This window comes from Rutidosis leptorrhynchoides, chromosome 1 (genome assembly GCF_046630445.1).
Source record: "Rutidosis leptorrhynchoides isolate AG116_Rl617_1_P2 chromosome 1, CSIRO_AGI_Rlap_v1, whole genome shotgun sequence".
NCBI classification, from domain to species: domain Eukaryota; kingdom Viridiplantae; phylum Streptophyta; class Magnoliopsida; order Asterales; family Asteraceae; genus Rutidosis; species Rutidosis leptorrhynchoides.
Window position 1 is genome coordinate 6989435 of NC_092333.1, and position 14890 is coordinate 7004324.

General features: G+C 31.9%; 1 protein-coding gene across 1 annotated transcript; it reads left to right on the top strand.

Moving 5' to 3' along the window:
* The first annotated feature begins 10065 nt into the window (after positions 1 to 10065).
* LOC139855775 (malonyl-coenzyme A:anthocyanin 3-O-glucoside-6''-O-malonyltransferase-like) lies at positions 10066 to 11731 on the top strand. Its single transcript, XM_071845022.1, has one exon. The coding sequence runs from the start codon at positions 10066 to 10068 to the stop codon at positions 11467 to 11469; it is 1404 nt and encodes a 467-aa protein (XP_071701123.1). The 3' UTR covers positions 11470 to 11731.
* The last annotated feature ends 3159 nt before the right edge of the window (positions 11732 to 14890 follow it).

Sequence of the window (14890 nt, forward strand, 5' to 3'; positions counted from 1 at the left end):
CACGCCAATTGTCATTCCAAAAAGATGTAGAGCTCCCATCTCCGATTGATTTCTTGAATGAGTTTTTGAAAGGAATGTGATGATCCTCGATGATGTTTCTTGCAAGAATAATATTGTGCCAAATACCCGAGGCCGAACGATGGGCATGCCCATCGAGCGACCTCAAGCCACCGTCAATTCCATAAATACTACGAATAATTTTAGTCCAAAAGCTATTGGTTTCGGTTTTAAACCTCCACCACCACTTGCCCAAAAGGGCAAGGTTTTTGCTTTTTATAGACCCAATATTTAAACCTCCCTTCCCATAAGGTAGACAAGTATTGACCCATTTAACCCACAAAATTTTAGAGCCCACAAGATCCCCACCCCAAAAGAACGAACGCCTCAAACTCTCAAGAAGGTTAAGCACACAATTCGGGGTCCGAAAAAGCGCGAAATAATACAGTGGGAGACTATTAAGCACCGATTTTAAAAGAACTAATCTTCCACCAAAATATAGCGTCCTCATTTTCCAATCCGATAGTCGATTCCTAAACTTGTCGATCACCGGTTCCTAATCACCAATTTTTTTCATTCTAGCTCCTATTGGAAGCCCAAGATAAACAAAAGGGAATTTACCGGCTTGGCATCCCATGCGTTTTGCTAACATTTCCACATCACCCGAATTGACTCCAACACCATAAAGGCAACTCTTATTTTTTTCTATTTAATCATGGAATTATAATAACATATACATATTTAAATATATTAACAATACTTAATTATTCTAATTGTTATTTTACATTTTAAATTCTAATTATTTAAAGTATACATTATTAAATCAAAATATTATATATTCTAATGTTTATATTTATATAATATATACATATTTATTTACAAATAATTGTTCGTGAATCATCGGGCACAGTCAGAGTGTCAATTGAATATATGAAACAGTTCAACTTTTTGAGACTCAACCTAACAGACTTTGTTTATCGTGTCGAAATCATATAAAAATTAAGTTTAAATTTGGTTGAAAATTTCCGGGTCATCACACTTCTTATATACTGCCATAACTAATTTTAGATAAACCTGAAAAAACAGTATAGTGTAGTTTTTGTCATCCTTCAAACTCTTAACCAACTAGACTTTTGAAAGTCAATTTTTTAAAGGTACTATTTTCTGGAAAATCTGTAACCTAATTTGGCATACTCTCAAAGTTGGGTCACTATTTTGGGTCTTAAAAACCGTTTTGACTCGTTACCCAAACTTCTTATTTGCCATGTATAGTAAATATCAAAATAGTGTAGCTAAAAAAGAAATGAGTAGAATGTAGCTAAAAGTGACCCGTTTTGACCTATACCCATTATGACTCACTACATAGAATGCTACAAACTTTAGAAATATTTAAAAAACATAGGTTGTAAACTGACCTGGACCACAGACTCAAATGCAAGACCAGGACCACCTGGTTTATAAAGAGACACCAACTGATAAGATGAATCTAATACGATCGTTATCTAGTTTTTATGATCGATTGTTCTTCAGTCGTTAGATCAGCCAAGATGTACTTTTTGTAAAATATGCAGGTTAACCCGAAGGGAACGTTCCTTGATTTTAGCTTCCTCTTCTCCTCATTCACTGGTTTGTTTTTTATATTTTCACCCTCATTTTCTTTAGAAACAACATCAAAATATGCCATCATCAATCAATGACACTACCAGAATTTGTACTGCAACATTAATGTAACAAAATTTAATGCAAGTATTTCGATAATAAGCACAATCATTGTCAACATCCTAAAACAATTCTGGAATTGATGGCTTATATAATGAATGGGTTATCAACCAAATTGCCTAACATTAAAAAAAAAATATATTTATAACGTTTTGCCCAATAAAAAAGCAAATTTGACGACGCGATGTCAACCACTTGCAATGGGAGAAGGCAGCCACTGCAGCAAATATGAAATCATCAAAATAGGGCACCAACATCATCCAAACAATATATATCCTATAAAAAATCGACATTATTTATATTTCATAACATATAATAGCTCAGATGTAACAAAAAATAAATATTAAAAAAATTAAGTGGAAGTATTAGATAACAGTATCAAGTAAGCTATTCAAGCAGATTTACCACTGACCAATGTCAATTCTTTGAAAACAATCCTCCCGGAACTGCAAAAAATAAAGTTTTTACTAACCAAAGACGCGTTGAGACATATACGACATACTAATAGTATCCTTAACAAAGTAAGGGAAAAATACAAGTAGTCTTACCATATAGACAATCAGGGGCGGAGCATTGTGGAGACAGGGCGGGGCATCCGTCGCAGCTGAATTTTAATTTTTTTTACAAAAATTTACACTAAAAAAAAATTTATACTAAAAAATAAGGTTTTTTTCTAATGAAAAATTAAATAAATTTTTGCACACGCCCCATCTGTGATCGGGTTCAAGTTCTGCCACTGTAGACAATGACTAAGTTGCAAAATTCAAAGTAAGGGAAAAATAAGCTCTATGACATACTACAAGTAGTCTTAACAAATTTGTCACAAATTATACATATAGACACAGAATTGAGTTATCTTGCAGTCTGCATATTGTTTTTTTCTATCATTATATTTGCTAAATATGACTTACAATTGCTCGGTCCAAGACTTAAACCTAGTATGGAAAAAAATGTATATGCAGACTTCATAATAGCACCATACCACCAGAGTGGACCTTAAGAAGTAGAGGTTTGGTGTAGTCACCCAAAGATGTACCCATCTCTTTCTGACAGTATTGAAGCTTTTATTTAATGTCTCCTAATTAAATCATACAGTAGAGAGATACAAAAATAAAAAAAAAACTCAAAATGAACACAATATTAATGCATACGACATACCTTAAGATTTCCATGATACTCTTTGTCGATCTCAAACTTCCTCCATGTTTTACGAACCAACAAAAGTCCAGTACAATAGGCTAAAGTCAAAGTCAAATTTTCAAAAAATGTAAGTCACTTTATTTTCTACAACAATAGACAAAAACTCAAAAGCTGAAGGCATTAATAGCTGGATTGTATTAATTAAGTCCAACTTTAAGCCCACGGTGAGGCAAATAATGAGCAATAGGAGATGCACGAATCGACAATGTCTGTTAATGTTCTACAAACATTAACAACTTACCATCCATCTTAACATAAACATGTATTATGATACTACAAAAAGTAGGCTACATATTATAAAATCATAAAACTTAATATATACCAAAAGAAAATATATATTCAAGGGAGCAGACCTTGTCAATTGTTTGTATACTTCGCCTAGAAGTTCGATATTGCGATTCAACATTAAAAAATCTTTAATGCGATTCAAGTAAAGCAATGGTGACCATATGTATTCCCTTTGTATATAATTGTTCACGATTAAAATAAACAACAAATAAAACAATACGAAAATGATGAGATTTTGCAACAAATAAAACAACAAATAAGATTCATGATTAAAAAAAACACAATGATGATATTTTGCAACAAAATTATTTATTCAGATAAGCATTTAACAGGATGAAGAAAAAAAAAATACTGAATAACTAAAACAATACGAAAATGTTTGATGTTTGTTTATTGAATATCTTACTGTATTGAATACTAAATGGAAGGATTGATTGAATGCTATATTTTGTATTATAGTCATGCCCAAACTATTTCATTCAAGCATTTCATCAAATACCTAAAATGCAAACCAAATTTAGCATTCAGTCATTAAACGGGCGTATTCCAATTAAAAAATTTAGCATTCTGCCGATCCAAAATTAAATAGAATAAAATTAAGAACATTGAAAGGAAATGTACTTTGAAAGTACGATGTATAAACCTGTATCACAAATGGAGACCTAATCAATTAACAGATAGAAGAGTGTCATTAATTCAAAGCAACCTAATCAATTGCCTTAACTGATGAATGCAATTAATTATAGAAGAAGCAGAATAAAAAGTTATGCTTTCATCAATTGCCTTAACTGATGAATGCAATTACAAAAGAAGCGAATAAAACCTTATCATTTTGTCAATTGCCTCAAGGTCCCAAAAGATTCCAGATGTATAAATAACGATTATATCAAAAGATTAAACCCCGATTCATCACTCAAATCATACACACACAAAAAGATTAATATTTTTGAATAATCTTTACTACTAGCTTAAGACCCGCAAGATTTGCGGATTTTGTCAATAAACATTATAAATATAATATATTTGTGAGCACGTCAATTAAGTCGACAAAAGTTGTGTATAAGAAACAAATCAAGTCAAAGGAGGACGTTGAACAAAATTGTAGATATAAATTAATTAGGTGTAGACGGAATCATATCGCTAAGCACATTACACCCTTCAACGATATGAACATGAAGATTTTGGTTAAGTGTTTAAATGGATCATTTCAATTCAGCCCATTACACCATATATCTTTCAAGTAGTTCGTGTATCCGATCATCCCATTACCTAAACAATATTTATTAAAATGTTCTTTAAACGTAACAATCCTATATAATATGTTCAACTTGTACCATTGCAAAGTATGCTCTCCTACTTCTTTCTAGTCAAAGACTTGCAAATTCACGGGGTTTTTTTAAGGAGAATTTTTTTTTATATTAAAGTGGAAATAACATGAAATAAGAATGATATTCATAATAATAATGATAATTAGATGAGACACCGTTAGAACACAAAAATCCAAGTTGAAATACGACATCTGCTAAACAAAATAACTAAACATCATACTAACGTAGAAACGTGGCTTTTATACAAGGATTGATAATTAGATGAGTAGTGATATGCTGAACTTGAAATAATATGAAATACTAATCATATCCACTCTAGGCACTGGTTTCAATTAATTGAAGGATGCTCAAAGCAACTCAACCCCTCCAGATGTTGCGAAGAAACGTCCTGAATAACAAATGACAAAACATGTGTAAGAGGACATGTATTAAATAAACACCATGTAGAAGATTTTGAAGATATTTATTTTCCACATTTACATATCAGGTCAAATGGGTTAGAAAACCACTCAATAAGATTTTATTGCAATAAACCTCCTTACTCATCTGAGTTGATCAATTAAATACTAAACATCTTATTGGTTGAATAAATATAAATATTCATAAATATATCAAATGAATTGGACAACCATATTTTGAATCGTTAATCAACCTAGCCGACCCGACATGACCAGAGCAACACATCCATTTTGCTACATCTAATACAAATTTCTTTTTGCCTCTAAAAGCAAAAGTTCTTGACCACTTGTGCTAAAAACCTAATAGAATATAGGTATGTCCACACTCAAACATAGTGTATTACTGAACAAATACCGGTTAACCATAGTCTATACTCTATAGTCTATCTATATGATACAATAATTGGACACCATTTAAAAAAGTCATAATTTACTTCCATGAATCAAGAAATAAGTACGATGTTAAGAAACAGATGGTACAATGAAACTAAGAAAAAAAAGAGGTGTAGTATGTGTGAAAGAGCTCCACTCCAATATACACTTTGTACCATTGTAAGAAGGGAGGCTTATTTTCTCCAGCCTGCAACGATAAATCACTTAAATCTATGCTGAACGCTTTTATCTTCTATAATACTAACAAAGAAAAATAAATATTCCGTTAATCAAGGTAGATGGGGAGATTAGAAGCGAGGTAGATGATACAATGGCTTACGTTATAAATTAAAAACATTCATTAGCTAAAACTTTTATGAAAACAGAAGGTAAGTTATATCAAGAGTTAGCTTATTAATTAAAAAAACTGAGTGAAAAAAAAAAATCGTAAGCTACTTTTGAACACTTTAACCAGAATCTTGATTTCCTACAACTTTAGCTCATTCTCTGGTTAGTAGTGGTAAAGAAAGTTATAATTTATGCAAAGAAGTGATTTGAAGTAGTAACATTTCTGTGTAACCAACTTGAGCAATGAATGTCTTTAGCCGTGGCTGTCATATTGATGCTTTTTCCTAGAGCTCAAACACACATTATCACGTTAGAAGCTCCAAAAAAGTTGTGCACAAAAATTCAACTGGTGTATAAAGTGATATATGAGAATGCGAAACCATGATCACCTAATCAGTAAGAGCAAAACTACCTTCATGATGACCATTTGTTCAGACATCCTGGCCACATTTCTTCTTAATAACGGACTGCGTAGACAATATTGAATGATATGTAATTCAGTAGTCATAGACTAAAATACAGAGTATATAATAGCAGGTCGGGCCAATAACGTGGTTAACATTGGTGTATGTATTTGCCTTTAGAAAGATAATAAATAATAAAATAAGTTATCATATAATATAAAGTAATCATTATATAAATCTTAAATATATATTATCATATGATATAAAGTAATCATTATATAAATCTTAAAATTATAATTGAATCCATCAATTAAAGTCATATATATAGTATTCGTTAGATAATCATTATATGAGTAATAAATATGATCAAATACACTTTCATAATCAATGAATGTATCCCAACCAAAAATGTGGATTCATTGTAAAAAGCACAAGTAGTGTGTGGGTGGATACAAAATTTTATACTCCTAACTAAGAATTTCGATAATAGGCACTTGGTACTAAACTTTGAAAGGTATTGTCCACTTCACCAAAAAAGACACAAGTATTGTGTAGGTTGCTACAAAATTATATACTCCTAACCAAAATTTTTGATAACATGCATGCTTACATTCCTATAATGTCAAATATATAATATCCAATATCTTACATCCAGTATCCTATATCTAATATCCAATATCTAATCTAAAGAAGAAAAAAAAGTGTGTTTTCAGATCAACCCAATCTAACCTACCCTAACCCGATAGGTAAGATTCAGCCTAAACTAGTAGATTTGATCAGAACATAAAATGTATTCTCAAGTAGAGTATTATGTACCATCAAAACTGTTAATAAACAAATATGATGTCTGAATGTAGAGATGGAACTAAAATCGATTTATTTAACATTAAAACATTAAACATCCTATTCCTAAATTATTTCAATAAAAACATATACTATAATTATAATACTATAAAAATTAAGTCTTGTGAAAGACAGAGCTATCAAGAATGGTTTTTTGTGCATTAGTGTTGGTAGTGTAATACCTCAACCATTAACCATCAGTCTTCTAAAATTCGTAAAGTGCTAATGGTTTAAGCATTGAGCACAAGCCGATGTAGTTGTCGTTATCAGAAACCTTAACATACTTTATGTAAGTGTGTAAACGAACCCATTTTAGTTGCAATAAGAGCAGCATGTCTACCTGTAACAAATAGCAAAGCACAATGGTAAGATGTGTTATAAATATGTTACGATGATATAGCAGTTTCCTATTTAAACAACCAAATATGGAACTTGAGCATGGCAAAAACAACCTGCAATGTCTCGTATGGTTCCTGATAAGGATAAAGATAAGCTAACGACTTAGTCAGTTTATTGTATACACAAAAATATTTTACCATCAATTAATGAATTCAAAGATGCAGTTCAAAAAAATGTGATGGTTACTTTTGGCCATGTTCGCTGAGATATACTTAGCAGCAATTCTTATATTATATTTGAAAATAAATGGTGCATGCTCAAACACTTCAACGTATATAACAATAAGACCCTCAACATCTAAGTTGAAACATACATATAGCAATCTTGAGATAAAGTAATAACTAAAAACGATTATGGAATACATACTTTAAGATTCCGGGCCATTTCCTGCCATAGATATCGAACACATGAGCTATCCCATTTTTTTAGCTAACAACAGGAACTACATAACTGCAATGAACTGCTACTACATTTTAGACAACAGATTTCTACATCCCATCCCACTATGACCATTAAAAACCCTATTTTTGAATATGAAATTGAAAAGAACCCCTTTTGATTGAAAAGAAACCCAAATACATCATCAGCATACTAAAAGAAACCGATTATGCAAAGACATAAGATAACTTGATCCTTACACTCGTCCAGATTTGTGTGAGAAAGAGCTTCTTCAGAATGCTTCATTACTGTATCTGGAGACCTAAACAGTCATATTTCAGGGAATTCTAACATTGTAGTTAAAGTTCGGTATTTTGAAAAAAAAAAACCATCACCAACATGTGTAATAATAAAAATAATAATATTAACAATACCAATAGCTGCATACCTTGCTCCTCCGAGTGGCTCTGTTTGCAGCATTTTCAAGACAAATCTAAGATAAAAGTATACTATTATCCGAGTGGCTATGTTTAAACAACTTTGGTGGTTTGATCTAACCCATTGGTATGTTTTAACAATATATACACAACTATACAGTACCCAAAACTGTAAATTGCAAACGATAACAAAAAATTTAACAAAATATGAGTTCAAAATTATCAAAAGAAAAGTTACGGAAACAAAATTAACAATTACTAACCTTGCTAATCGATTGTTTGAAGGAAGAATTAGATCAGTAGAATGTATCATTATCTAATTTATGATAAACAATAGCATAAGTAGAAATTATCGTGAATAGATTGTGGAGGTCGTTAATCTATTCTGGATGTCGTTAAAGGATTCTGGAATGAAGAATCTGTTGAGTAGAATGTATCGCTATTAGCTTATGGATATCGACGATTTTAGGAATAAAATTAGGGTTAGAAACTTGGAATGAATGTCGCGAGTGAAACGCTGCAGGCTGACCTCTCAAGCGTGTTTTTTCTCCCGTATTGATATCTGTATAAGGGTAATTAGGGAGGTTTAAGGGCTAATTGTGACTTATTGATCAATCAATAATTAAAATAAAGGGTGAGATGATGAGGGTAGTAGATGTCTTTTTAAGGATCCAATGGCTATAATTCAAAGTTAATTTTTTAGATATCTCAATTAAGCTTTTATTATAATGTATAGTGTAGAGTGTAGATGTAGATGTAGATGTTGTGATATTTATCTGAATCTGAATTTGAATCAAGAATTTCTCGCTCATAATTGTCAATTCACGATTGAGTAACACATGTAAATATAAACATAAAAACTAAAATAAAATCAATAAGTAAAAAGATAACTGACCAAAAAATTGTGTTTGATTTCCGATTTAGCCCTTAATTCCACCTTCAACAAAAATCGATCCAGACGTCATCTAGGTCGTTCGTCAGTATTTGGTTCTGCTTTAAAAGACTATACTTCGATTGTCAATTGATTGTAGCAAACTATCACGTAATCGCGATGAAACATATGAATGTGATTAGCGTCTCAGACATGGAAAATAGGGAAGCGGTTGAAGGAAGAACGGTTATTAAAACTGCAAGAATCGTAACCCTATTACCCTAATTAGTTGTGTAAGATGAGAAAATCATAAGAAGATGGTGAGGTAGTTGTGAAAGTAAAGAAGAAATTGTCGCCCTAATTCATGGGATTAACTGGGGCGGGTTTTTTTAATTAGCAGAAATAATGACGATTAATGTGATTAATTAGGGACACGTGTCAGATGTAGGAAATTAAGGAATTTTTTAATTCAAAATTCTGACAAAATTAGAATTGCTGAGGATGAACCAAGAGCTGACAAGTGTCCGATTTAGGTTCGTGATTAATGATGATATAATAATAATTATAATATTAATATTTCTGTACCAAACGTTATAAAAGTATTATTATTGTGAACTAATCAAAATAAAAATAAAATAAAAAAGTATTATCGACTACCAAGAGCCGAGCCTGCCTTTAAAAAAAGGGGATGATTCTCACACACACTTTTTTGATCCTCACACACCAATTTAAAGAAATGGAGTATTATTAGAAGAGTAAAAGGTTAAAATAGGTGTGTGAGGATTAAAAAATTGTGTGTTAGAATCATCCCCTTAAAAATAATCATAAGTCATAAATATCTAATTATAATATTATTTTTCTGTAAACTTTATAAAAGTTTTATTCTGAACTAATCAAAATAAAAAAGTATTATCGACTAAGCCACCAAATCTGAATCCGAACGTTATCATTTTTTATTGGACCACGTTTGCGTATACAAATAAATGTAGACATTGTTACTTTTAACACACAACAATACCTCAAATGACTACCACCAATTCCTTATTAACCGTTCTTGAAAAATGCCAAATCGGACCACCACCCAACACCGTCGGCGACCGATCACTTCCGGTTACTTTCTTCGATTTAGCATGGTTACTTTTTCATCCAATTCACCAACTTTTCTTTTACAATTTCACACATTCAAGATCCCATTTTATTGAAACAATCATTCCTAACCTCAAACAATCTTTGTCCACAACTCTTCAACATTTTTTCCCATTTGCAAGTAACTTGATTTTGTATCCGACTAAACACGATTCGGGTCATTCTAGAAGACCCGAAATACGCTACACCGAGGGCGATTCTCTTGCACTAACATTCGCCGAGTCCGATCTTGACTTCAACGATTTAAAAAGAAACCATCCTAGAGAATGTAACAAGTTTCATTCTCTAGTACCTTTACTAAAAGACCCGTATAAAGTGTCCGATTTTGTTAAAATCCCCATGTTTTCGATCCAAGTAACGTTCTTTGAAAATTCAGGGATCACGATCGGGCTCACAAATCATCATACGCTTTGTGATGCAAGTTCAAGATATGATTTCTTGAAAGCATGGACTTCAATTGCAAGAAACGGTACAAATGATCAATTCCTAGCTAGTGGAATAATGCCTTTTTATGATAAACATATTAATTTCCCGAAATCTTTAGATGATGTTATGGTAAATATACCCGCGGTACAAAATCTAGATGAAAAATACAAGGTACCTCAACTTGTTAACCAAGGTGATAGAGTTCGAGCTACGTTTGTCTTAAAAAGGTCAGAAATAAACGTGCTGAAAAAATGGGTACTAGTTCAACTTCCATCACTTCCATATATATCGTCTTTCGTATTAGGTTGTGGTTTCGTATGGAGTTGTGTAGCGAAATCGCGTGTTCAAGTAGAAGGAAAGAAAGGGGAGTACGAGATCGATAGGTATATGTGCGTAGCCGATTTTAGAAGGCGTTTAGATCCACCTCTTCCTCAAACTTACTTTGGAAATTGTGTCGGCCCGTGTTTTGCTTCGACAAGTAGTGCGGTCCTAATAGGAAAAGATGGGTTTGTAACTGCGGTTGAATTGATTCAAAAGGGTATAAACGAAACCGTAAAGAATAATGATGTGTTTAAAGATGCTGAGACTTGGATGGAGAGAGCCATGTTACCGGTTCCAACGATTGGTGTGGCAGGAACTCCGAAACTTAATGTTTACGAGGTCGATTTTGGGTGGGGGAAGCCGGAAAAGTATGAGACGATATCGTTAGATTATAGTTATTCGATTTCGGTTAATGCGGGTAAGGATTCACCAGATGATCTTGAAATTGGTTTGTGTCTTCCTGCTAAACAAATGGATGCATTTCTTGCAATATCTAGACATGAATTAGAAAACATACTTGGTGACCAAAAATGAGGCAGCTTAAAGTTTGCGCCTTAGTTTGCCTTCTATTTTGGTTTTGTAATTGTGCGGGTGAGTTTCATTTTTGTTTAGCCCATGTTGTTAATCGGTACCGAACATTGTGGTATTTGGTTTGTTTTTGGTTGTATTGGACAAGGCTCTGTATAAATTTGTTATTCTTTTCGTATCACTTAGTTTTCTAGGTACGAGCCTTGTTACGTATCTCTCTCTTGTATCTCCCGTTTGATGACGTTTTCTCTTTAAAAGCGTCTCAGTATCTATATGAGTACACTCATATTTTTAGGGAAAAAAAAATGAGGCCGCTAGTTATCACTTGATCTGAGGTATTATTATTATTATTATTATTATTATTATTATTATATTATTATTATTATTATTATTATTATTATTATTATTATTATTATCATCATCATCATCATCATCATCATCATCATCATCATCATCTAATAGACAAAACTAGTTGTGGCGCCCTCTCGATGCGGCGGAAGAACGTTAGCTAAATTCGATTATGAAAAGTTGAAAAAAAAAAAAAATTGAAGCATATGACATAAACTGAAATGGGTAAAAAAAAAAACTCAAAGTAAAAAAAAAATAATAATAACAATAACGTAACAATAACAATTATATTAATAGTAGCAACATTAACGATTTGTAATAAGTGAAAAGTTATGTGGTTGATTCTTAGTAAATGGAATGTTATTTGTTTGATTTCTAATAAACGTAAAGTTAAACTATAATAATGGTTGTGGTTGAATTACGGAAGATTGAAAGTTTTTGTAAAATTATGGAAACCATAAAGTTCACTATTTATAAAGTCTTACATTTTAGTATATAGGTATAATATAATATAATTATGTGGTCGATTTATAATGAATGAGAGTTTTTATGGTTAAATTATAAAATGTAAAAAGTTTGTGATAAGTTTATAAAAGATATAAAGTTAACTATTATAAAGGGTGTGGTTGAATTTAAAAAAAAATATATATTGCAAGTTTGTGAACCTTATGAAATTCACCATTCATTTCTCTTATGTCTTTTAGGTATATAGAGTAAAATAATAATAATAATAATAATAATAATAATAATAATAATAATAATAATTGGGTATTAGAAAGGGAAAATTATGTGGTCGATTTATAATGAATGAGAAGTTTAATGGTTAACTTATAAAATGAGAAAAGTTTGTGGTATGTTTATAAAAAGTATAAATTTAAATATTAGAAAGAGTGTGTGTGAATTATAGAAAAATAAAAAGTTTGGGATAGATTTATAAAAATTATAAAAGTTACTATTCATTTTCAAGATGTCTTTTGGATATATAGATATAAATTTGTCTTATATACCATGAATAATACTATTTACATTTTTGCTTTTTACAAAACTAACCCTCTAAATTTCATTAAAATATAAATCAAACCCCACACTTTTTACCTATATTCTAAATTATTATATATCTCATTACTAAAACTAAAAATACTTCATAATAACACCAACCACGCTTTACTGACTTGTACACTGCGCTCAAACAGTTGGCCCCATAGATGCCACTACTATGCTACAGTATTATTTTTTTTTTTTTTGTCTCCAACGATAAAAGAAGCAACTTTCGTAAAAGTACCAACCCTTCAATGTTATCAAAAGATGTCGAAAAATTTTTTTTACAAAAAAATCAACTAACTTTTTTTCCTTTTTTTCCCTTCCGCGACGATAAAAGAAGCAACTTTCATAAAATGAACAACCCTTCAATGCTACCAAAAGATGTCGAAAAACATTCTTTTTTACAAAATAGATCAACTAAATTTAAAAAAAAAAAAAAAAAAAAAACATGAACGCTAAAAGAATCAACTGTCACAAAAGGAACAACCATTCAATGTTATATGTCGGAAAAAATTCTTTTTTACAAAATAGATCAAGACTTTTTTTTTAACTCTTATTCAAAACGAAGCCTCCGGCGCGAAACGAGAGCTCCACAACTTGTTATTATTATTACTTAAAAGCTTGATCTGATGTATTATGATGTATCAATGAATGATAATGTTACCTTTTCAATTAGTTACCTCCTTATCTCCGAGTCAAATATCCAGCTTCATCTCTTTTAATTTCTTTTATTGTAGAACATAGAACCTACAATCTAACAAATATATATTATGTATAACTATCACGAATATTAATACTCCCAAACGTTATAAAATTTAAACGTATTAGAAGATTAACAAGTATAAAAGGTAAACACAAAATTCAAACATAGCCAAAACAAGCAGCAAAAAAATATTAACCTAACTAAACAGTCACACCAACATGGCGAAAGACACGTTTACAAGGAAACTAAATCAAACTAACATAGGGTAACCTAACAACCGAATGCACTAAACAAGATAAACAAACAAAACGAAAACAATCGAGATAACGTCGATCGTTCTCGCAACAACCACAACATAAGACCAAATAACTGTTGTCGACTTGCCAGAGAAGCCGCCTGAGATCAAGCCGGATAAAACGGGAACCAACTCCCTTCAAGAACACTCCAAGACCACACCCCAAGGCGAGAGAACGTCACAATCCGAGAAGCAAACCTGAAAGAAAAAGCAAAGCAGAAAACTCCGACCAAAAGGTTAACGACTGGAAAATACCCAACGCCAGTGTGGCCTAACAACCTACAAACCAGGAGCCAGAAACACTAAAAAATCAGCAGTCACCGCTAAACTGATCTAGAAACCCAAAAGGATCTCGTTTCTCGAAAAAAGAATGGGGGAGGAGGAGCAGAACTAAGCTCCGACAATGAAAACCCAAGATTCCCGAGACATCATATCACCGATGAGCCACGATCAAGCCCCGAAACACGAAGAAGAGGTCACATTAGTCACGAGCGAACGAGAGAACGCAGTCCAAAACCGACCCACGTGATCTCTCCGGCAAGATCCAGGGAAACCAAAAGCCGCTTAAAGAAAAAAGAAACAATGGCGTTGAAAAAAAAAAGAAGATTCTTTTTTTCCAAATGAACAAAATTATCCTAAAAACAACTAGCAAGGAGCTAGAAAAAGCACAAGTACAAAAGGAAAAGAAAAGCTACAAGAAAGAAAAATACAACAAAAGAAATGCTACAGAAAAATCAAATTACAATGAATGCAAGGGATCCTTCAACAACTCCGTCCAATTCAATTTGGATTTGTGATATCTCGAGAACAACCTGTCACACCCCCCAAAATGGACCAGGGGTAATTGTGACCAATTATATCATAACACAGCTGTATAAACAAGAACGACTCTATATGAGACTTTTTAAATAAAACCTTTGTTAATAAAACAGCGGAAGCAGTAATACATGTTTACATTATTATTAAAACGTAAAATAAATGTTTATGAACTAAAATATAATATGCGATGTGGACTTCATGCAAGCATCAAATCTATCATC